Source organism: Nothoprocta perdicaria, unplaced genomic scaffold, assembly GCF_003342845.1.
Source record: "Nothoprocta perdicaria isolate Ctin4 unplaced genomic scaffold, notPer1 scaffold_93, whole genome shotgun sequence".
Classification (NCBI taxonomy): domain Eukaryota; kingdom Metazoa; phylum Chordata; class Aves; order Tinamiformes; family Tinamidae; genus Nothoprocta; species Nothoprocta perdicaria.
In genome coordinates this window covers 258,274-281,787 of record NW_020456232.1, presented here as the reverse complement: position 1 = coordinate 281,787, position 23,514 = coordinate 258,274, and the positions used below count along the sequence as shown (strand labels likewise).

Sequence of the window (23,514 nt, the reverse complement as noted above, 5' to 3'; positions counted from 1 at the left end):
CCAGCCCGAGGAACCGCCGCGGCTCCTCCCTGGTGTTCGGGCCGGGAACGGGCAGCGCCGGCGGGGCCCGGGCTGCAGCCGCCGCGGCCGAGGGGCAGCCCGGCCCGGCTGGTGCCCGCCGCTCCCTGCCCCGCCGCTGCGCTGCCAGCGACAGAACCGGTTCCGCACTGAGAGCACGGCAATCCCCGACCCAGGCGCCCCTGGCTGGAATGGAAATGCCTTTAAATACCCCTGGGTGGAAGAGGATGAGCCTGTTCACATGAAGGAATTAAAATGTTACAGGATTTAATATGCTGCCTAGTTACAGGATTAAGTAGAGTGCCTAAGAATAGCTCCAAGGATCCTTTTCTGTAGACACGAAGCTTGGGTGCTGTTGTTGTTTCTGTTTTAATATTTTGTTCTCTAACTTTTTCAAACTTTAAAAATATGTAAACACTGCTCTCCCTTGCCCCAAAGTGCCATCTGGCAAARCGCTATTTAAGAATGAAAATTATGCACAATACTTCCTACTTCCACAAGCCCTTGTGAAATAATAGGAGAAATCATTTATASAAAAGATAGCACAAAGGTTCTGATCAGACTAGTGATGAGAACGAGAGGCAGACCAGACTGCTTAAAAAATGTGGAGTTTTTTAAGTTGCATGTGGTAATCAAGGCAAAACTACTATTCTAAAAAGACTGTGCTCTTACTAACTCATTTTTTTATCTTATTTCCTGCTATAATATCCTTATTGCAGGATACACCATTAAAAAATTCACATGCTTTAGATAAAATCCTTAGGCTAAAAATTATTGTGTAGTAAGATTATTCCATATAACTTTGCATTCAAGTCTATACATATGTTTGTCTGTTGGATATTACTGTATCACCCATTGGATTTAATCAGATTAAGTGATATTATGAATTTTGTCCCCCCCCCAGTTTTTTTTTTTTTTTTACTAACAGTCTGAAGATCTGATAAAAAATCTCTTCTAGGACAGATTTCATTTGGATGCAAAAGCTGAAGAAGAGCAGACCTTCTCTGCAAATGGGGATCGTGATGAGTGGATAGACTTCTCCAAAATGTGCAATTCCAACCAAGAATATTACTTGAAACTAGAAGAACTGAAGAATGCCCACGTGGAGACCATGGCGAAATTAGAAAGTATGTGTCGGAATAAACTACGCTTAAAAGGAATACAATCCTTGGGCAAAACAGRTGCAGCTTCTAATATATGTTATAGGTAAGTTTCTTCACAATCTTCCGTTTGGTACTGCTTTCTGGTCTTGTGCAGCATGCAGGGGCTTTGCAGACATCACAAGTAGGGCTTTTTCTTTTCTTTTCCTGAAGATGGCAAGTTTCCTTATCATTTCCTAAAAGCAGGTAAAAATCCTTGCTAATGAACTGCAAGATTTACAGTGTGTATGAAGCTGAAAGCAGGCAACTTGTTGAGTAAAGCATGGTACCTTTGTTTAATTAATGCTGATTTGTTCATAATCTAAATTTCTTTAAAAGTATGATCCTTTGTGAATGCCCCATCCTCTTCCCCATCAGCTCTGTCCATTTTGTTCTCATGATGACCCTGGAAGTGGAAATCACTGGCTTTGCATGAGTGTCTGTTGAACTTAACTCAAAACCTTTTTTCCCCCCACCACAGATCAACTTGGAAGAAGAGCTCCTATCAGCCTCTAATTTTGCACAGATCCTTCTCTGAGTCTGACTTAGACGATCCCATAGGTTCAAATGTATCTGATGAGTTTGACAGAGAATTAATGTTTGAAGAAAACGGTAGTGAAACTGGATCATCAGCGTTTGCTAAGCAACAGATTGAAAAAATGTGGGACGGGTTTTCTGTGGAAGACTATGTCCCCCGCACCAAGCAGAGCCTACCGAGCTCGCCAGTGCGCCGGGCGATGGGGAAGCAGCCCAAGGCCTGGTCCCCRAAAGTCACCGTGCCCAAGCCCTTCCAGATGACTATTAGGGAAGCTAGGAAGAAAGAACACAATGTCAAATCAAAGTCACAGCTTGAAATGGAAAATAACTTACTGAAGAAGCGACTCGAGGAGGAGGCAGAGTGTCAAAAAAAGTTCCGAGCCAACCCGGTGCCGGCATCCGTTTTCCTCCCGCTCTACCGTGAAATCGTGGAGCAAAACGAAGAACGTAGGAAATTTGTGAAAGAGAGAAGCAGGCTGATGCTTTTGGCTTCTCAGAAGCCATTTAAGTTCATTGAAAGAGAGAAGCAAAAGAATGAAATTAGGAAAATGCAATTGAAAGACCTTTCTGTGCCTGAAAAGAAAACAAAACCCTTCAAGGCAAAGCCAGTTCCTTGGTGTGTTTACAGTCCAGCTGTTAATGASAAGTTAAAGGAGGAGGAGCTTTACAGGGACATAAGGATCAAAATGAGAGCTGAGGAGCTGCTACGCAACKCATCTCTGCCCAGCAGCAGGCTGGCTGTTAAAGATCTTGGTAAAAAGAAGAAACACAAATGCCTTGAACCAAAGGAAACCGAACACAAACCCAGGATCAAGTCACATGTTCCCAATTTTGAAGTACTACACCAAAAATTTCAGAAACGGCTCCTGCAACAGAAGCAAGTGAAGCACATCACAGTCTGTGAGCCCTTTGATCTTCGAACTCCGTATATTCCCTCAAACAAAGGGAAGATTTTGAGGGACATTCAAGAGGATGAAGAAAAACTGAAAGAGACTCGCTGGCCATACGCCTCTCCGAGACGTAAACCTGCAAGAGCAAATTCACTTCGCTTAAGATCTGGAGAATCCAAATCACCCAAAATCACAGAATCCACCAAAAGACGGCTACAGGCCATAAGGTGACCCCTTATGTGGTGCACTGAACTTTGTAAATACTTAAAGAGTATTTACAAAATAAAGAGTAGACCTATTTTTTTGTACTTCTAAATATGTAGTTAATTCTTGTATGCAGTAAATATAGGAGCAATATAAGGACCCTATAACCATATTATATAGGGTTAAATAACTTAAGTAAAAGACTTAATTAGTATTTATGGCTTCTATAGAAACAGTAGAGCATTTTTCTCAAAGTGTTCATAGGAAATGGACAGATGACTGCTCTTTCCCAGTATATGCCTGAATCATTTAAAGTAGGTTGTGTCTTCTGCCCTTTTATTCCATCCCTGTTTTCATCCTGCTTTCCTCCCTCGAATTTTCTTTGCCAAATCTCCTTTGAAGTCTTGTTCTTGTCTTAAAATGAGTTCAGCCTTAGTTTATTTTTCCACCCAGGAATTCACTTCAGGAAAAGAGAAAACTGGAAGAAGAACAAAAACGGAACAGAACAAAGCAGAAACAAAGAGCGAGAAAACTGCAGAAAATCATAACAATCCGGGCTGAGGCCAATGACCCACATCAGAGCCTAGCTCAGATGTCTAAATCCAAATTAAAAACATTCAGGTATTTTGTTGCATTCCCCCAAATCCCAAACCTCTCGCTGTAAGTTGTAGGCTAAATATACTATGTAAAATCTGGTGTAGTCTAAGTTTACATAATTATACATTTGATAAATTATACATTTCACAAGCAACTAGTTTAAAAAAAAAAAAAAAGGCCCGAATTAGTATTTCCTCTGGGAATCTGTTGCCCATTGTAGTGATTTTAATCTATGCCCTTAACCTTATATAATTAGAAGTCAGCTAACAAGAGACTCCTTTGTTTGCTGAAATAACACCTACTAGAAAGGAAAATGAGTTTTAAAAAATCGGAAGGAGGAATGAGAGCCCAGTTACAAACCATCCTTGCACTGTGGACTCACGGACAGTGGTACAGCTTCGCTCCTGTCTTGCTGCTCCTCATGTAGGGGATGCTTCACTTCTCTGTCCTTCTGCTTTCCCACTTAAGAGGAGCARGAAGAGCAGTAATGGATTACAACTTTAGCCCATATATTAACAGCTAACCAGGATGCTGATGGTCCTTAAGAGGGACGGACTCTAAAGTTACCTTTAGTAAAGATACAAACACATGTTTTTAAATGATTAAGAAGATTGGCATGTAGGAAAAAAACATCAGAGCCTTCTTAAAAGTGCTGTAGGGTAGCAGTCAATAGATCAAGGTCTGAGGAAGCTGGAGCCAAGCGCAGAGCTGCTGCTTGGCCTTGTGCACTTATCTAACTTGGTATTTCTGCTCCTTGTTTTTATTGGTGCTGGAAGCAGCATTACAAATGAACCTTTAATGAGCTTTTGGAGCCTGTTTGCAGTACTGTCCTCTCCCTAGGGCTCGCTTTCATGGAGCTGAGAGGGGCACTAATGGGCACTAACAGCTCTGGTGTTTCAGGCGCAGCAGCCCTTGGGCAGCAGGAGAGGCAGAGCCTGCACCACAGGGCAAAACATGTAGGGTGACTGATTAGGAGATACGTCTGACTATAAGATTCATAGCTTATACTGGCAGCCTTTACATTAACATACTACAGTTTAAGTTCAGAGTATTGTCCAGGGTAGAGGTGGTTCAGAGATATCTCTACATACAGAGAGGCTGGAAGCCAGGGCTGTTTTTGTGGAGGCTGAGAATTTAAAGCCAGCAGTGAGGTTTCCCATTCTCCCTTGCTTTATATGGATCTCTTCTTGCTTTAGAGTTAAAATAGGAATAGTTAAATATAAGTACAGTTAAAATAGGAATAAACCCACTATTTTCTTAACAGTCTTTTCTACATTATGACTGTAATGAGCAAATTTGCTGAAATGCTGCAGCACCTTCTGCCAGACAATACTACATGTTGTTTCCCCACCAAACCTCCTAACAGTTACTCACCACCAATATTGCTGCAGTGTGACCAGAAATAGAACAAGCAGCACAAACAGAAGCACACGCTCTCATGCACTGAAAGCAGGAAGTGCAGTGGCCAAGCAAAGCAAGCCGGGGGGTCAGAACACCGCTGCAATAAGCGTTTTCCATGGGACAGACCATGACTAGCCAGGATACCTTGAGGACACTAGGATACCTGCACCCTTCCGCAGGCAGCCGAAGCCAAAGCACAAGGAGGAAGCAGCAACAGTCTCCGAAGCAGAAGGGCTGAAGCAGGGTCCCAGGGAGCAGACGAGCAGAGCATGACTAGAGCAGCAATGGTTTCGAGGCAGTTTGCCTGAGCCCAGAGCTCTGGCACGACTGGTTTTGCCCCACGCCAACTGGTTCAGAGCAAGAGCTTGATGATGCACGAGGAAGCACTCCTGTCTGGGCAGGGTCTCCGTGGGCACAGGATGATCTACTGTCTAGGAGAGATGCAGAAGTGAATTTGAGTTAGAGTAGCAAGGTGGAGATTTGTGAGAGGTGGTGGGAATGTGTGCGGGTTCAATTCAAGTTCATTCAGTAGCAAACCTCACTTTTTTAGTATTTAGGTTAAAGAGATTTTCTTAGTATTGTAAAACATTTTTGTTTAATTCTTATCTGTACATACAATTATGCTACTACACAGCAAGTGTGCTTCCTTATTGCTGATGGATGCATTAAGGCTGTTATGCGGGGTTAACTTGATAAATCTTATTTCAGCATCGGTTGGATAATAAGTTATATTAAGACAAGTGTTCTTCTAACAGATAACTGAGTTTGTAGAAAGCCTTGAGAGAACTGGCAAATAACAATGATATTCACTCCTTCAGCCTGGTGGTGCAAACACTGCAATTTCTGCAAATATTGCAGAAATTCAGAAAATGGTAGGTGAAAGGAGAAAGAATACATAGATGTATAATGTGCCCTACTTATCTCCATACATATGCACTTACCTAAATATCGTGACGTAGTAATACCAGAGCAGGGCCAGTGCAGGAGGATTAATTACCTGTGCAGCAGACACAGCTGTGTGACTGCCAGGGCCCACCCAGAGTCACTTCCAACGCGAGCTGATGAGCGGCGAGTCCTGCGCTGCCTCGCGCCGCGGCGCTCGGCGCGGCCTCTCCGTCTCCCACCACTCCAGCTCCACGGGATTTGTTAGCTTAGGTGCAACCACAGCTGGCTGCACGCGTTTCCATGGGGCCTGAGCAGATGAGCCAGCCTACAAGTGAAGCAWCTGCAAGTAAAGAGCAAAAATGTTAGTGCTTTGGTAACAACAAARGCCTTACTGGATCCAAATCAAGCCTGCCTAAGTCAGGGTCCTCACACACCAAGAGAACTACAGCCCATGCTACCTGGATTATCTATTGCTTACAACAAGTTTAGGTATGATTTAATTTGATGAATCAAAAATTTAGTCATCCCACTATATTGATTGAACCCTGGAAGAACTATCTAGGAAAAAAAATTGTAACCCTGCTCACAGGCTACGCTGTTCAAGTAGCAAAGGGTTCTTCTCATTAAGCACAAACCTAAAGTACTGTTTTTTGTTGTTGTCGTTTGCTTGTTTTTGCTTTATGMTATCAAATTAATTTCTTACAGTGTATGCTAATTTTAACAGTCCTTCCAAGCTTCAGTTTTGCTTAGAACAACTGGGTTTTTTTGTCAACATATGAATTCAGTGTTTAAGAAAAAACTTAAGAATTCTTAAGAATCCAGATTCAGACCCTTATATTTAACCCCACTAGCAAGGACCTTTCTCTGCAGATGCAAAGTGCCTGGTTCTGAGCTAGTTTTGTTTCAGGCCAGCAATTGCTGTGAAATGAGACATTTTTTCTCAGACTCTGTAACCAGCAAAAAATAATTTATCCTTTATGTATTTTTAAGTAGGACAATATTTAGTTTGTCACAAGCAATTAAATCTTAGCTGCTATAGGAAATTACTTCTGTATTATAAAGTAATAATCAGTATAATGTACTATATTTCCCTTAGGGATTATGAGAAGCAGAGAATGCAAGAATATTTGCAAGAATTGCAAGAAATGGAAGAACGAGTAAACCAAAGGCCATTGCTTTTGGAAAGAGCCACTCAGGTTGTCTTGAATTACATCTTCATGTTATCTTCAAATGATGCCTAAAACATTTGTAGTAGTAGTCTAACATTTTCAGAAGATACTTGAAAAATATTTTAAGGGTAGTAATTGCCCCTTTTAACCTCTATTGCCATGTCTCCATAGTAATATTTCTATTATCTGTGGCCAAGCTTCCATGGCTGGCTTGCTGAGAGGACTGAGATGGCTCTTGTAAACATGACTTTTTTTTTTCTCCCAAAAAAACAACTATTCTGGTTGTGATGCAGTGTCATCCTTGTTTTTTAATACTGGGTGTACTTTAATAGTCAATCCTGTTACTAGAGTTGCAAGAAATTGTAACTCGTCATCTTCTCCATTTGACTCGAGTCTTAATTTTTCCAATAGCTCTTTCTTGTTGTAAAGCTACTAAAAACACAGACTTGAAGATAATTTGTTATATCTTCTTACTAAATAATTCTTATTATTATCAAACTCTCACAGTAAGAACTGGCAAAGAATATTTAGGGKTTTTTTTATTTGCATTAAACAAAAGCTGCCAATACAAACATTGAAATTGCCAGACTTTTTTAGTTATTTAAACTAACTATCTAATTCATAGCTGACAATTCATAGGTGAATAAAACCCACCTAAACAGCATAAAGACAACTTTTTTTTTTTCTGACAGGTGCCTTGCACAAGTCACAGAACACTAGTTAATGGCTTGCCCAGGCAAATGAGATGAAGTGTAGCATGTGAAAAGTACTGTCAAATGTGAAGTTCAGAAAAAGCTGTGAGAGTCATTTAGTCTTCTGAGAGGCAACCACTGCAAACACTGGCACGGAGGAAAACTTTACATGCTTTTGTCTTGAAGGGAAAACCCCATCCTGTCTGATTCACTTACAATGTGAATAGCTCTAAATACAACAATATTTAGAGCAAAAATGTGAGAGCTGCAAGTTGAGAGGTGAACAGGTAGAGGGGAACTCAAGCATTCTTTGTGCTACTATTAAGTTAGATGGTTTTATCATTTTAAATATCCATATACACTATATACGCTACATGCACACACATATATATTCACTTACTCTGTATATGTGTGTGTACGTGTGTGTGTTTGCATATATATGTGTGTGTTTGCATATATATGTGTGCATATGTAAATTGTATGTAAATATGCAAGTATAGCCTTTAATTAGCCAATGGGGCAGGAAGCAAACTGGACAAAACCTAGTACAAAGAAGGAGGAAAAATCAGTATAAAATTTTTGAGTATTGTTTTGCCTTTCTTATCTGTAAGGAGTAGTCATTTAACCTGGTACATGCAATTAGAGCATTAGTTATCTAAACAAAAGTGTCAAAAAGCCAGGCATTTAATGCATCTAAATAATATTTAACCTTTCCCCCCCCCCTTACAGATTAATGCGAGAATCGCTGCAGAGAAGCATTACTCTAACACCCTGAGGGAACTCGGGATATCCACAGAGTTTGTTTCAAGGAAAGGGCAAACAGTGAGTTTGCTAGAACACCCCAATGCTGGAGATTTTAAAAACCTGACTAGCTTTAAAAAAAGGTAGGGATTACCAAATATTTTTCCTTTCCTTTCCTTTTTGCCATTTTATTCCTAATAATTAGAAATCTATTTTTATTTTTTTATGAAGCTATTTGTACTATTTCCCATATAACTAATCAAAGGTTAACATTACTTCTTTTTTTCCTGAGTATTATTTAATAAGACAGAGGAATGCACTGTAATGAACTTCAAAGGAAAATGAAGAAGAGAAGTAGTTTTTTTATGTTCTTTTTACTATAAAATTCTAGTAGTTCACTAGTAAGTCTTGGTTCATTCTGCATTACATTTGCTGCATTTTTAAAATACACCTTTTWAAAAATATATATTTTTTCAATGTTATTCTATAGAAAGAAATAGAGGAGGCCAAAATGGGAATAYACAAGCAATGGTAGTTAGAAATACTTAGTAGCATAAAAAGATAATCTAGTGCCCTTCCCTTCCCTTTTCCTCCCCCAGTTCTACCCCAGCTTAGTCTACCAGGATTTATCCTAGCTTACACAATAGTAGTATTCCTATAAAAACTACCAGGTGAAAAAAAAAATCTCACCTGAAAAAAGAAATCCCTGGTGCAAATTATCTTTTCAGATTCACCAAAGATTTAGCCAGAGAGCGCCAATCCCCCGAGGAAGCAGCAGGCAGCAGYCCCCGGTCTGAGCAGTCCCGCACCGAGGAGAAGGAGGAGAAGAGAAAAGTGGTCAGAGCCTCCACGCAGGATGACCACRCCAGTGAGGAGGAGGAGGCAAGAGGCCTTCGTGCTCACGAGCTTTGCCGTGACAGGGAGGCCAGCACCAGCCCCAACTCTGACCAGGGCTGTGAAAAGGAGGAGGACAAGGAGGACGACGACGACGACGAGCATGGGGAAAGATCCAGCTCTCAGTCTGAGCATCCTGGTGAGCAGGACGAGGGTCAGTCTGATCCTGAGGCTCAGGATGCCTTCAGATATGATGATGAGGACTATGAAAATGATGATTCAGAAGAGAAAGCCAGTGATGAAGATGACTGAAAGCAAGATAGGAAGGCTGAGGCTCAAAAATACACCTCATTGCTGACAGTGAAGTAGATAACAAAGAAAAACAAGGGTTTCAGATAATGATATACATTTTTGAGAATTTAAAGCACTTAACCTACAGTCTTTCCAGGACAGAACTTGTGTCTGTTTTCTACTAAGAAAGATCAAGTTTTGCATCTCCATCAAGAAATTTCTTTGGTTACCTTTATATTTACCTTTTTTATTCTAGAATTTCATTACATTGGTTTACCACTATCTATAAATGAACAACAGACACTGTTTACAAATAATGTCTTGCATACTGTGATAGTGCGTACTAAGGTTTGAACATGTCCAGCTTTCTGTATGCTGGCAAAACCAGATGAGATGCTAATGGAATAATTTGCATCCCCATCTCAGGCATTTCAGTATTTCTCTGATCTGTTCCTGTAATATCTCCTACTATAGCAACAAAGTGCCAGGAGGAGTTTACATGTAAGACCTCCTGAGTGTTATTGGAGAGTTGGCAGGAGGAGGACAACTTGTGTAATCAGAAGAAATGACCAAATTAGTCTATTTCCTTCCTCCATCCACTTCAAGCACATGTTTGGCTTCTGCCTGTTTAAATCAGATAAAGGTGGTGACGAGTCAGATAAATGCCAGCACCAGAAGAGCACAGGGAGCACAGCTTTTCCAGGAAGGAAGCTGTTAGATCTACTAGACTACTTTGTCTAGTTAAAATATTAACAGGATCTCGGTTGCTGAGGGCTGTCCCCATAGAATAGGGATAAAACATCCAGAATACTCTGAGAGGAACTGACAGAACTCTTTAATGCTTAGAAATGAATATGGTGGGAGAAACGAGTAGAACTTATTCCTAAGGAAAAAAAAAATACATGCTGCAGATTTTATATTAGTGTCTAACTGTCACCAATACTGGGGATGAACCTCTCAACACCAAGGCAGCATTAAGAAGGCAGCAGCATTATCTTTACTGCACTGTGGGATGCACAGGGGATCACTCCACCTATCCTGCACCCCATATAAGCTGTGGCTAGTGCAATGTATCACAGTTACATACACAGGTATTGGATTTCCCAGCATGATCATGCAAAGTCATTCTGTTTCCTCAAACAAATCACAGCATGTCCCACCGTCACACGTGTCACCCTGGGGCACACCTTTCGGGACCCCTGGTGATCATCTTTGTGTCCTTTCGATGAACTGTCTCAAAGAAATTTCAAAATTAATGTCAGTATTTGTCATTACCTTCTAAAGAATTATTTTACGTGACCATAGGAAGTTTTTTGAGACAGTAAACAGATATTGTAAGAAGAGAAGATAATTACATCAGGATAAAGGTGCAGCCAGCAACTGTAGGTATCTGCACAAAGGTATGGTAAGGAAAAGTTTGAYTTTCTTCACCTGCTACTCAGAAGGGCAGCTACTACACAACGGCAACAAAAAGCAGCAGCAAACAGAGGCCTTTTCAGCCCTGTTCTTTGCTTAGCTGCTAACCATGTCACATCCAACACTAGGACAGAAAATAAAACAATATATATAATTACATTACTGTTAGGGATTTAAGAGAAGTTTTGCAGGCTTAGTAGAGAACAGAGCAAAATGTTACATTACACAGKATCTCAAAACACATACACTGAATAGTAGAAAACACTGTATTTGTTAAAACTACCAAGTTTGCAAAGGCATCCGAAATGCCTAACAATGGGGATTTCTTGTAATCATTTTCGGCGTCATATGGAATAGCAGCAACTACATCTGCTACTATTCATGTTCCTCCAGACTTTGAGGAATTGTGCACTTACTTGGAAGTTAATCTTTATTTTTATTTATTTATGAAGTGTAGAATGATTAATACCCGTTTCAAGCTCTAATTTTGTATTTAAATAAAATATCCCTTTTATATGTATCATGCATGAAACTAACAGTCATAACTCGACAGTGAAACCCATCCTTTGCAATCTCCAGTTACCCCCCCAAGGCACCACAAACCATCGTTACTGCGCAGCTCTTGCRCGCTGCAGAGGCTGGGAGTGTGTTAGGGCACTGCCAGGCACACGCAGCTAGAAGGCCCTTCCAACCTCGACCACTCGGTGAGTCTGCAATACTTGTCTCTTTAGTAAAGCCTATTTGAAAGCAGGCGGAGCAGCTTCGGATTTTATTTCCTCCCACAGAGGCTGCTTGAAGGTTTTTCAAATGTATTAAGTTCAGATAGCGCTCAAGTATAGGCTCTGAAAGAGCACATATATAATTTATATAATGGTTGAACCTGTCAAGGTAGGGAGTAATAACCATTACTCTAGAGCTGTCGTCTTTGTAGAAGAGACGGCAGATACAAGGATATCAGTATATATATATGTGTGTGTGTGTGTGTGTGTGTGTGTGTGTGTGTGTGTGTGTGTGTGTATAAAAGAAAAAAGGACTTGGGGGAGGAGTCAAGGATCTATGTAGAATTTAGACATTTTGAAAGAAAAAAAAAAAGTTTTGAAGTGATTAAACCATCTCAATTGCCCATTTAGATTTCTTAGGCTTCCAGAATGGCAGGAAGTAAAACTGTCCAACTGAGTTTGAATTGAAATGTCATGAATCTTCATTGAAAATGCCAGTCTTCAATCTCTGGTTGTATAATCTTTCGCTAATCTCTTGGTTTAGGGCAGAAAAGGGTTGTTGGAAACTCCAGCAGAACTCAAAATCATTTCCTCCTTCAGTACAAAGTTTAGTTCTTTGAGGAATGCCAGATCAGAACCAAGACTTATAATAGTATCAAAAAGATCTCCTTYCTACTGTGTACTAAAAAAGACCAGCAAACAGATGAAAAAAAGCAGAGAAAACATGGATTACATGAATAAGGCAAACTGCACACATACCAAGTTGCAGGAGCTAGCGTGCCGTTTTAGCTGTTAGTTTTGCATTATGCAATAAGAACATTAAAGCAGCAGGGTGCTAAGCATCCACCAACACACAGAAATAAAGCTCCAATTCCAGGACTATTCCTGCAGAACATCCCTGCACACCCCAGAGGAAGCACATGATGTTTAATCAGAGAGGTAAATCCCTGCACAGACAGCTGAGCAAATACAAGAGTTTGCTTGTGCCCCCAGCGGGAGTCACCCCTCTCTCCTCCCATCTTTCCTTCCTATCCGTGTTTTCCAGATTCCTCACGGAGTCGCTGAAGTCCCTAAAAGAGCCCAGCCAAAAGCAGGGTGTGAGGTTAGGAGATGAGAGAGACAAGCAGGACTTCCCCCTTTCAGTGTGGGCCAGTTGCGTTACTCAATCCTAATATTTTAGGATTAGCCGTAGGAGAAATTCACCCATCTGTGTAGGTGCCTGCAGATGTACAGGGAATACAGATYGTTTACAGGCTCTCTCTGAAGCAAGAGCTTTCGCTTTGTTCAGTGCACACAAATGGTGCCACAGGCACTAGTGGATCCATTGAAGTCAACAGGACTCAAGCCAGGCATATCTGCATTTGTTCAGCTCACAACCTGCTGCTAACAGCTAGGCCTACCAAGGGGGACAGCAAGGAGACCACCAGCCCTGGGCAGCAGGCTGGGGAGCAACAAGCAGCCAGGAACCACAAGGTGCCAGGGCCACCGAGCAAGAGTTCRTCACCAGCTTTGTGAGATGCTACTGGCCACCTGCTTACCAAACTATTCAAATCATTGTTTAATTCATTCCTTTTATTCCAATGGTAATTGCAATGRTTAAGTAGCAAAGAAGAAGCTGATACGACTTTCTGGTTCAGCAAACTGATGCTTCTGGGGGAAAGGAAATGTTTTGTAATTAATCAACATTTTTCACTATTGCAAAATTCTTTCCACATAGCAAAATCATTTTTCTTTAGTGCCAGAATTAAAGAATAAACCTGCTGGGTGACTCCAGGAAAGGAGAAGAAAGGAGTTTAAAAAAAAAAAAAAAANAAAAAAAAAAAAAAAAGAAAGAAAAAAACTTGTGGCTTCTAATTAAAATAAACTCTTAATAAGAACCCAGTCACTCTCACTTTAGATGAGAATAGAAGCTGAAATATTAGTATATCTTTGCTTCTCATTCTCTTGTCTGGAAAGCAACTCAAGGCTGCACATAAATAGCCTTCACAGCTTCAAATCACCCGTGCAGGTTTCTCAGAGAAGTATCTGGACACTAACTGAGAATAATTGCTGGGAGTTTTGCTTATGCCCATTCCTCATCTTCACCAAAATTCCCATGTATGTGTAAAACACTAAAACCCTTCAGCACACGCACAGCGAAGTTGTGCTGCTCCTTTCAGGAGCAAAGATCACCAACCACGTGGCAGCAGTTTCTCAGTCTGAGAAGAACAAGCCACCTCCGTGCTGGTTCGTGTTCCTGAGCAGAGGCAACGATGCCTCTCCAACCTGTCCACCCGAGCCCACATGCAGTGGATTAGCTGGAAAATACCCATAGCCCAAGGAAAAAAGAATTAGCTGGAAAAAAAAAGAATCCCCCCCAAAAAAGATTAGCTGGAAAATACCCAAAGCCCAAGATAACATTCAGTGCTAGTAAGGCAATAAATATATCAGGTAATATTCAGCTTACTATAGAGTAACTAAAACCCAAGTTTATTCAACAGCTTGTTCTCTTTCAGATCCCCCACAGACTGTCAGCACAACAGCTATTGTCTGGCCCTTCTCACCCTGTGCAGAGGCAGCAAGGATGTAAAACATGGACCAGACTCCACACAACCCACCTCAGACTCATGTGTCTGTGAAATTCACTCAGTTGAACACTAAAGGAAAAGCAAATCTACCCTGGAGAATGTACTTACGAAATTAATACCTGCATAACTCCCCTTTTCAGGACAGGTTGACACATCCCAAAGGAATTTCCATCTCCTGCTATCCTTGGCAGCTGTAGGGACAGGAAATCTAAGTGGGTAGCACTCAGGGTACACTGAACAGTTCCCAGAGCACTTTCCACACCTCTCTCACAAGGCCTCTATCTTCACACAGAAAATTCTTGTCATGCCTGCAAAAACCTTTGAATTCTTCAGGTAAAAATCCTCTGGAAAGGCCAAGCATTAGCATAAATAAGCAGTTGGTCTGCAGGCTGCTTTCTTAGTAATTACCTTGAAGATGAGATTCCTAATAGCTTCTCAAAAGGGAACTCAAAAGTGATCCCAGGAGACTGCACAGCAGTTTTTGTTTGTTTGTTTTTGTCTGAAGAGCTTGCAGGAACCAAGTAGTTCCCATGATGCGCAAAGACTGTGATTTTTTACTAATACTTCTCTCAATATCTCAGTAAAGCATTATCTAAACAATATCATACAAACACTGACCACACTTCCTTTCCTTTTTCTGCTGCAAGTTGTATTCCAACGCAGTTCAATACCATGAGATTCCCTTTCATACATCACCAATTCARTATAGGCCTTCAGTTCTGCTATCTGCTTCAGACAGATGTCCTGCAAATAATTAAAAACAATCACAACTTTACAATGAATTACTTGTTATCTCTGTATATTTACATATCTGGTGGATACCATTCACACGGCATAAATACGAGCAAATGACAAGGCAGGACATACTGATTAAGAAAAAGTTTTCAGAAGGACTTGAACAAACATGATGTTTCCCAGAACAGTTTGAGAAGAATTACGAGTTGGCTTTGGGTGAAAGGCAGCTGTCCCTCTCGTCTCTCCTGGCCACTTAGCACAAACTGGCTCAGAGGGTCCCAGGAGATGCAAAGGGTCCCAAGGCAAGTCCCAGGAGAGAAGCTCTTCTGGCTGGAAGGTTTGTAGAGGCCAGAGTGGTAAGTCCCTCTAAACAGCCAGTAGGTCTACTCAACTTCCTAAAATAGTAGGAGTCATCTAATCAAAATACTCCAAACAACAATAAAAACCTTTTGGTGAGACAGCAAGCTGTTAATTTGTCTCAGCAATAACAGAGCACATCTTTTTTCTTCCTTTTTTTAATTTTTTTTTCTGTTTTATTTATTCACAAATCGTTTTCCAAAGATAGCAAGAGATCTAATTCTCAGACTCACGACAGAAATCTAGCACAGATTTTTGGTGTCCTTTTGAAAATCTCTCCTCTGGAGTTCGTGAGAGACCTCACTCACACATAGAAAACTGAAATTTAGACAAGCAGAACAAAAATAAATAAATAAATAAAAAACATCAAAATGTGGGAGGGGAGGAAGACACAGAATGATAGAACTTTTGATTTTTCCTTACTCTTCAAATCTGTTTAACTCTCTAACGTCTGGAAATTTTCACTCAACTTGGCATCCTGGTCAGGTTCCTCACTTGCCATGTAAGTGCTTGTGCGAAGGAGAAACGAGACCAGTGGTAGAGAGGGCAAACCCTTCTCTAGGGAGCAGTGTCAGCTCAGAGCGCAGGCAAAAGAGCCTCCCTGAAGACTAGAATTTTGTGCAGTTGGAGGAGTCTGTTTGGGTCAATATAGAGCAGGAAAACTGAAACAGAAGCACTGCCAAACCATCAATGCCAGCAATGAAGTGAAAAACTCAGCCAGTTTCTCACRTCTACCATGAAAAACTGAAATCTAGGCCATTATTTCTGGCATCCCTTTTCAAAAAGCATCCTAGCAGAACAGGTACACCAGGCACCCTCCAAAGCCCACAGTTGCTTTCCATATGGGAACTATGACAGAGCTTTAAGAACATCCTGTACCACAGGCTCTTTGGACTGTGTATCCTAGACATCTTGCTCCAGAACACCCACTTAGTTCCCACTGGYGCTAAGAACAATCATATCAAGATGAATTCCACACTGTAAACATGAGTAGAATGAAATAGAAAATAAAGGAAAAAAAATAAAAGTAGGTCCCTTTTTTCCCCTTTCTAAAGGAAATAACATGATTTTTACCCCAGCATTTTTTCATTGTTGTAACAATGGTTCATTTTGAGCTTTATCTCACTGCATGTACAGYTGGGAAACCCCCATACAAACATATCAGAGCTGCCTGTGCTTTGTTTTCACTGTGTGTCTGCAACAGCTCCATCGATTTCAAGGGACCTATTGCAAGTTAACATAGCTGCCCAAGGGGATAGGCTTTCCTAGAGCACAATTCTGAAGATACCTACAGCGCCRGAGCACCCTCTATACACTGACAGTCATTTGACAGAAACATTTAACAATTCTTTTTAAAAAATCATATATTTTGCAGTGCAGGTTCAGTCAGCAGCTGCTGCTGAGGCCTGATCCTAGCTCACTGACCGGGGTGGATGTGTTAGGAGCACACTTTGCAGCTCATGTCTGAGTACCCTTTTATGCCCAGTGAAAGCCCTGTCTTTGGCTTCAGGAAAACTCCAGTAATTCAGTTCTTGGGATGTGAGTTGCTAGAGGAAAAAAACTCCTCACTCCCTTAACCAGGGAGCAACGTTGTGGCTTGCAAACTCACAGCCCTGGAGAACGTGAAACGTTAGGATGTCTTAACTGCATCCTCCAGGGTTTTGCCCAGAAGTGCACATCCTCACTGCCAGCACCACCACMGTGTTTCAACTCTGTAGCAAATACCAATTTTACACCATAATTGCTTGCTTCTTTCCTAGCAGGAACTCATAGTTTCCATGGGCTATTCTTCTCTGTACGAAAATAGGAAGYGCTCTTTCTCTGCTTGGGCCTGATCCAATACCATGGACATTAATGGAAACCCCTTGCCCTCAACTTCAACCTTCAACCTCTTTTCACCTTTCGCAGTAGAGGAAGAAAGGAACAGCCACCTTTCATACGTGGATCCAAAGTCAGCACACGCCAGAGTAAGCATAAGAGCTGAAAAATGTGGTAGACCAACACACCCACACTTGCTCTACTGAGCACCTTCTCATTTTCCAGATTGAGGATTTTTCATTTTCTTTTTTCTGGGTCCTTTTGAGCTGGGACTTTAACTCTTCTTTTTCAAACAGCAGCTCAGTTCGTTTCACACTGGGCATCTGTGTTTGTGTCTCTTCCTCATGTGAAGTTCCTTGCAGCCAGGCTCTTGACTCCCCTATTTCAGCTAATGAGCTGTCCTGGGCAAGGAGAAAAGCCACCACACGTTCTGCATTCCCTCTGAACAGCTTAGCTGTGCTATGCTCATTCTCAAGAGCCTGAGCAAATATTTGTAATAGCAAGACAAGTGGGAGGGATGAGTATTTCATGCACACCTGACTCATGTTTCCTTTTAAAAGCTGAAAATTGTTACAGATATGCATTTTCCAGAAGACACTAAAATCTTTGCCCACTCTAGAAAATAGCTACTATGGGAAAACCGCATCATCTTGCTCATCCTCTGTATCAAACACGAGTTATACATCAGTCACCTGTCAAGAGGTGCAAGATAGCAGACACATTAGCAGAGGAAGGAAACAATTCAGTCAATAAAGGAATTGATACTTGTCTATAGTTAGAAAATGCCTCTTACAGAATAAACAGTTCTTCTGAAGCATCGAGAAATAAGAGTTTTGAGTTAAGTACACACATGCATAATTAATGTAGCTTAACCACCAGTCTTTAAAAGTGTTTTATGATTTCAAATATTCTTTTATCTTGTTCTTTCCTCAAGAGTACATCTAAGGGCTACTGGGAAAAGAGAGAGATGTGAAAGGGCTCTGAATTCCCTGTATAATGAGAAGGGGACTGATATGCCAAACTTACAGAAATCAACACAGGGACTTCTCAGTTTACAGAGCAGGAAAACAGGCTTCTTGTCTCTTCCTGAAGAGAGAAAGAGAAGAGTATGTTGTCAGGAAAATGACGTTTTCCCTCTCCATCCATAACATGCAAAAATTCACCCACCTTCCTCATACTCAGTGGAATTACTGGAAGGGCAGGAAGGTCTCGCATGTGCAGAAGTGGTACCAAGGAGTTCTTTTGAGAAGGCTCATCTTTCACAAGCAGCATTGCTCACATTGTGCTTCACTTGCTGGAGCCCTGGTACCCTTGGAGGTCAGAGCAGTTTTCCAGATACCAGTTTGRAAAGTGGTGGCACCTCAGACCCTCCCATAAGGGCCATCCCCTGAACAATGGCCACCACACAAGCTGCAGGAGAACTAAACTGGCATTCAAGTCTTCACAACCCATAGAAAAGGCAAAAATAACTAAAGGATATCTCTATATCAGCATTGCAGCTTGGGTCAGGAGTGCATGTCTGGTGCATATCTTCCAATTGCCCCAAGTCTTGTGCTGCTYTGCACATTACTGAGTAGCCCTGAAACACACAAACTGGATCCCTTCTTCTGTTTCAAACTATCCAAAAGATGCACCCCAGGCACCTGGGTGGCTGGCCCCAAATCAAACCTCTTGAAATCATGCARAGCAAACAGGTTGTCACACCAGCTTCTTCCCTCTGCAGACCCCTTGTATGCCATGTTTGCTAAGGTAGACACAGAGAAAGTCTCCAAGAACCTTGGAGCAGGGACACTGTGGAGGGCATCCAGCAGATGGCAACCTGCTGATAGCAAAGCAGGAAGCAAGAGGTCCCACTTCTCAAAGCGTATTTTTACCTATTATCCTTATGTCCTTAAGAAAATATTTTTACTCATAAGATGAAGTAAGTCTTTCTGTCTACTTGGTGTCTGTCTCTCTTGAATTTCCCCAAAAGAGAAAAATGACTTATAAGGCAAAGCTCAAGCAATTACTTTTAAGCACTGCCTGACTCTCTCTCCACCTGCTTTGCACAGGTAATATCCTAAACTGATCTGGATTCTGCAGTTGCCACAAAAGCCTTCTCCTTTGATTTATGTTGTAGTCGATATTTGACAGGAGGAATCAGAAACTGCTTTTCACATTCTGCTGTTYGATAGTGTGTTTTTATGCATTGCACAGAAATTCTCCCAGTTCTTAAAATGTCAGAAAATGTTTTTGCTAGGAATAACCGCCTCCCTCCACCCCCCCAACAACTTACCAGTTATTGTGGTTTCCATTTGCTCTCTTCCAATTTATTTGATTCTGATCTGCTCACTATAAATGTCAGTTCATTTTTATATATYCCCACCAACTTGTCAGGATGGGAAACTTCCTCTTACAGTTGCTGCTGTTTATCTTTCTTTTCATTAAAGCAGGACTGAGTCCTTAGCCTCCTGGGTCACTGAATTCAGTCCCTTGGTATCACAGGTCTCCACACAGCTTTCACAAATTGATCAACTCCACATTAAAGCCAGATAGTTTTCAAAATATTTCAGAAGAGCTGGGTTTCAGTTCGTGAGGTAGTAACACACACAGTCATTAGAGAAAAGAGTCTGGGAACTGAAGCAGTAGCTTTAAAAAAAGGTTTGTGAGTGTAATTCCAACAGCTTATGAAAAAAGATGGACTTCATTTCTGAAGGCCAAAACCTGCAGAAATAAGCAAAGGTCTTGAAATGTAGGGTCAAGATCTGCCTTCAGGACACACACACCTAAGTAACCACAAGTCCTTTCTCTTAAACTGCTAGATTAGATTCCTACAGGAAGCCCCTATCAGATGGGTTGAGATGAGTTTTACAGCAGGATTCAAGCTTGGTGGTATTATTCCAAACAACCAGTTTGGTCAGCAGGCCAAACAGAAACAACAAATCTTTTGTGAGCACTGAAGTCTTCCAAAAGTGAAAATATTGACAGACTACATTTAATTCTCTGAGAGTATCCATTACAAAGCAAAACAAGACATCTCAGCAAACACAATCTATGCACATCAATATCATATGTTTCTGTCATTTAACCTTGTCTCAAAAATCATTATAAAAGACACTGTTGTCAGCGACAGCAACCAGACAGAAGAGATGAATGGCTCCGTACAGAGCTGAACACGGCCACGTCTGCAATGAGAACTCCCTTTGTCAGGAAACGCATTCTCATTTACACTGACAGAGAACAAAGAAAAAATCTGCCACGAGCTGAAAGGCAGAAGACTCACCTTGGAAAAAGGGACTACTTCATTCTCTGTGCTTTGAAATAACTTGCTATGTCCTGCATACTTTTTCAGCTCAGCTTCCAGCCCAACAATCCTTTCTTGCGAGGCCTCCTCAGCTCTTTTTGACTGCAAAATGATTTTGTCTTACTCGTTCCAGATCCTTCCTTCCCTTTTACATTTTGGATAGTCTGGTCCCCGCAGCGTTTCAGCTGTGAGTCCTTCTAGAGGAATCTTTGAAAACGGTACCTCAAACTTGGAGGAATTTTTTGAGCTCTAGCACTACCAAAGGCACATTCAAACGGTTTGAGTGAGCACTAAGATATCAACTGTGATCGATTGTTRCTTCTCTTTTATCCACTGCAGCAATGGAGAAGTCCTGATGCTTTCTCCCGTGGCTTCTCCACCTGAGGCAGGTTGATTTTCTGCCCCCTTACAAGCTCTCTGGAGACATTTCAGATTGGCACAGGGTCTTTGCAGCTTTTATCCATGGCTCTCGTGGAGGGACTAAGACTGAAATTAATATGAGGAAGGGAAGTCTGCAGCTGGGGAAACATTTTTAATTGTATTATTTTCTCAGAAATTAATAATTCCAAACAATTTTGCTATATCTAAAGAAATAAAATAACACAATTGCACTGTTAAATACTTGCATGTGTTCTATTGCCTTTCTAGCTCTAGTGTTAGGCAACAAAAATCAAGCAAAAAAATTAGTTTTACCTTTCTTGTGTTTGTATTTTCAAGTAGGCCCTTTTTCTTTTTTTTTCCTGGGATTCTTCTGAGCAGAAAGTGCACCGTTTGTCTTCGATTAAAACAGAAATAGCAGAAGATCAATAAAGATTTTCATCAGAACAGTAATAATAAAATTCAGTATCTGTCACATGGAACCACAATTTTTATTTTCCACAGAGGTGCTTTTCTCTCAGTAAAATCCGTAAAAGATTTTCTTCATAAATCACTTTCAGGTACAAATTAAAATATAGACTCATGAAAGCAACTGTCTAGAAATGGCCACATTATAAGGACTGACTGACATGAAAAAAGTATTATGAATTAGACAGGAAAGTTTGTTCAGAAAACTTGGGATCTTCTGATACAATTAATGTAACCTAAATAAAAAGCAGACTGCTATTAATGCCATACACACCAGGTTACCAGAGAGACACTACCTTAACATCAGGTGAATGGTCTGCATTTTGCCACCTTTGCAGCTGCCCATACATAATATTGTGGAAAAAAAAAAAACCCATAGTGTGTGATACTATACAAAAAAGTGAAAATACTGTGGAAAAAAAAAAAACTGTGTGATATTATGCAAAAGCTCTAAGCAACAGCAGATGTCCTTTTGAAGACCCAGGAAGAAACTACATCATTTGCTTGAACACAGCCCACATTTGTAGGATGTGTACCTGGTTCACTTGTGGTATCTACCATTAGAAATAGAACAAGCAGGGGCCAGAGAAGGCTGGTATGAGGATTCCTTCAAACCTATTAATTTAGACCTATAAATTTAAAAATGTCAATTTTCAGATTCTTTTGAGATTGAAGGAACTTACCCAGAAAAATCACCTATGCATACAAGATATGCAGAGTGTTCCCCTACATGGTGCAAAACATTGTCTGGAACAGGAGAAATATCTACATTATGCCCGACGAGCTCCACTCTACATTGGTGAGGGTTTCACAGTTGCATCATCTTGTTTTACAGCACAGCTACATACTCCAAATAAGTGACGAAAAGCAGTTTCCAGAAGAGCTAAAAATAAAGATGCGTGTAAGTTTTAATATTGGCAGAGGCTGCTAAACGTCACTTCAGGAACATGAGCTGGATCCTCAGACACTTGTACCCTTTCCACAGCCCTGCCAAAGGTTTGCCTTATAAGCTCACRCATGAGAAAAAAGAAATGGCAGCAGTAACTTTTGCAACAGAAACGTTAGCACTAGCACACTAGGGAAACCACTTTGGAGCTCAGTATAAGTGCTGCTACGTTATCATTTCTGTGGCATCTACTAAGTACAAAGTGTTTTAGCAGAGAGAACACCCAAAACTCAGGACTTTTGGTGCACTTTTAGTGTCAGCAAGTCTGTTCTGAGCGCTCCGTAAGGACAGACCCAAAGGCCTCCCATGTCCCCAGGCGAGTGTGTGCAGGAGCTCGGCTGCAGTGCTGCAGTATCTGCCTGTCTAGGCAGAATTTTGACAGCTTCTCTTCTCGCTGACATCTATAACCCTCAAAGCCCCTTTGCACACAAGTCCCTTCCCTTAGGTCTGAGCCAGTATGGCCAAAGCCACTCAGCCAAACACTTCATCTTCTAGAGTTCTTTCCTCTCATTCCTCTCAGAAAAAGAGAAATTTTAGTTAATTTGTTCCATCTCATTCTTTCTTCATTATTTCTAATCTCTACAGGTATGGATTTTGTCACGCTACAGCGGTCTTCTCTGTTTAGTGCAGAAACTCTGGTCTGGAAATCATGTCAACTGCTGCATGTTATAAAGTCTTAACAGTTCAGTAATGAAGTCCTGGGTAACACAAGGAAAGAAGCACTTCTGCAGAGAGGAAAACAAGTGTTTTGCATCATCATCCAAAACCTGCTGCCTCAAATTTTTCTGTGAACCTGCTCCTACCAGCACAAGGCTCCTGTATACTTGTATCCAGAGGAGGTGCCAAATAAAACGATGCTTCTGGAATGTCAGCCCAAGTTAAAACGGCTGTGTGGAAAAGATTTGCATATGACATAATTATGATTAATTGCATCTACTCTGCAGAAGTGTCTCATGACTACGAGCCTGAAGCTGTGCAAGGAGCTTAGTCTGAAAGAGTTCAAGAGTTCTAAGCAATTAATGGGTCAACACAGTGAAAATGCCTCACAAAGATCACCACTTACCAGATAAAAGCTTAAAGATTTCAGGTCTAGCTTCTACATGGGAGGTGTTAGGCAGTCTCCACTGCAGGATTCTAGAAGAACTACTGTATAAACTACAGATCCAGGAGCAAATACTGAAAATAATTAGGGGATAGTTTCAAGTCATGAGAGGAGCAAATATTGAAGAAGCAAAGGAAAACATGATTCAGTCAACTTCGATTCTGTTAACCTGGCTTTGATGATATACAAAGTTTAAAAATACATGCTTTTAAAAATAAAGATACCAAATTTAGTTAGAAAAAAAATGAGATTAAAATGCAACATGGATTTGTAAAAGACCAGTTATTCACTAACCAGATAGACCTACTTTATTTCCTATATCTAGAA

General features: G+C 41.0%; 1 protein-coding gene and 3 long non-coding RNA genes across 4 annotated transcripts in view; 1 reads left to right on the top strand and 3 right to left on the bottom strand.

Annotated features, from left to right (window-relative positions):
- FAM161A (FAM161A, centrosomal protein) overlaps positions 1–9,517 on the top strand; it is a 10,208-nt gene extending 691 nt beyond the window's left edge. Inside the window, exons 2-7 of the mRNA XM_026052894.1 lie at positions 977–1,224; positions 1,639–2,811; positions 3,242–3,409; positions 6,768–6,867; positions 8,262–8,416; positions 9,002–9,517. Coding sequence (XP_025908679.1) covers positions 977–1,224; positions 1,639–2,811; positions 3,242–3,409; positions 6,768–6,867; positions 8,262–8,416; positions 9,002–9,419 — 2,262 coding nt within the window. The 3' untranslated portion in view covers positions 9,420–9,517. The remainder of the gene's footprint in view (positions 1–976; positions 1,225–1,638; positions 2,812–3,241; positions 3,410–6,767; positions 6,868–8,261; positions 8,417–9,001) is intronic.
- Positions 9,518–17,349: 7,832 nt separating this feature from the next.
- On the bottom strand, positions 17,350–18,334 carry LOC112958942. The gene is made up of 3 exons (XR_003251527.1): positions 18,178–18,334; positions 18,037–18,096; positions 17,350–17,411 (listed from the first exon to the last, which is right to left on the bottom strand). It is a non-coding gene; the product is annotated as an uncharacterized LOC112958942 (long non-coding RNA).
- Positions 18,335–19,461: 1,127 nt separating this feature from the next.
- LOC112958943 lies at positions 19,462–20,648 on the bottom strand. Its single transcript, XR_003251528.1, has 2 exons — positions 20,273–20,648; positions 19,462–19,713 (listed from the first exon to the last, which is right to left on the bottom strand). It is a non-coding gene; the product is annotated as an uncharacterized LOC112958943 (long non-coding RNA).
- Positions 20,649–21,022: 374 nt separating this feature from the next.
- On the bottom strand, positions 21,023–23,255 carry LOC112958969. Its single transcript, XR_003251544.1, has 3 exons — positions 23,149–23,255; positions 21,823–22,022; positions 21,023–21,068 (listed from the first exon to the last, which is right to left on the bottom strand). It is a non-coding gene; the product is annotated as an uncharacterized LOC112958969 (long non-coding RNA).
- Positions 23,256–23,514: the final 259 nt, after the last annotated feature.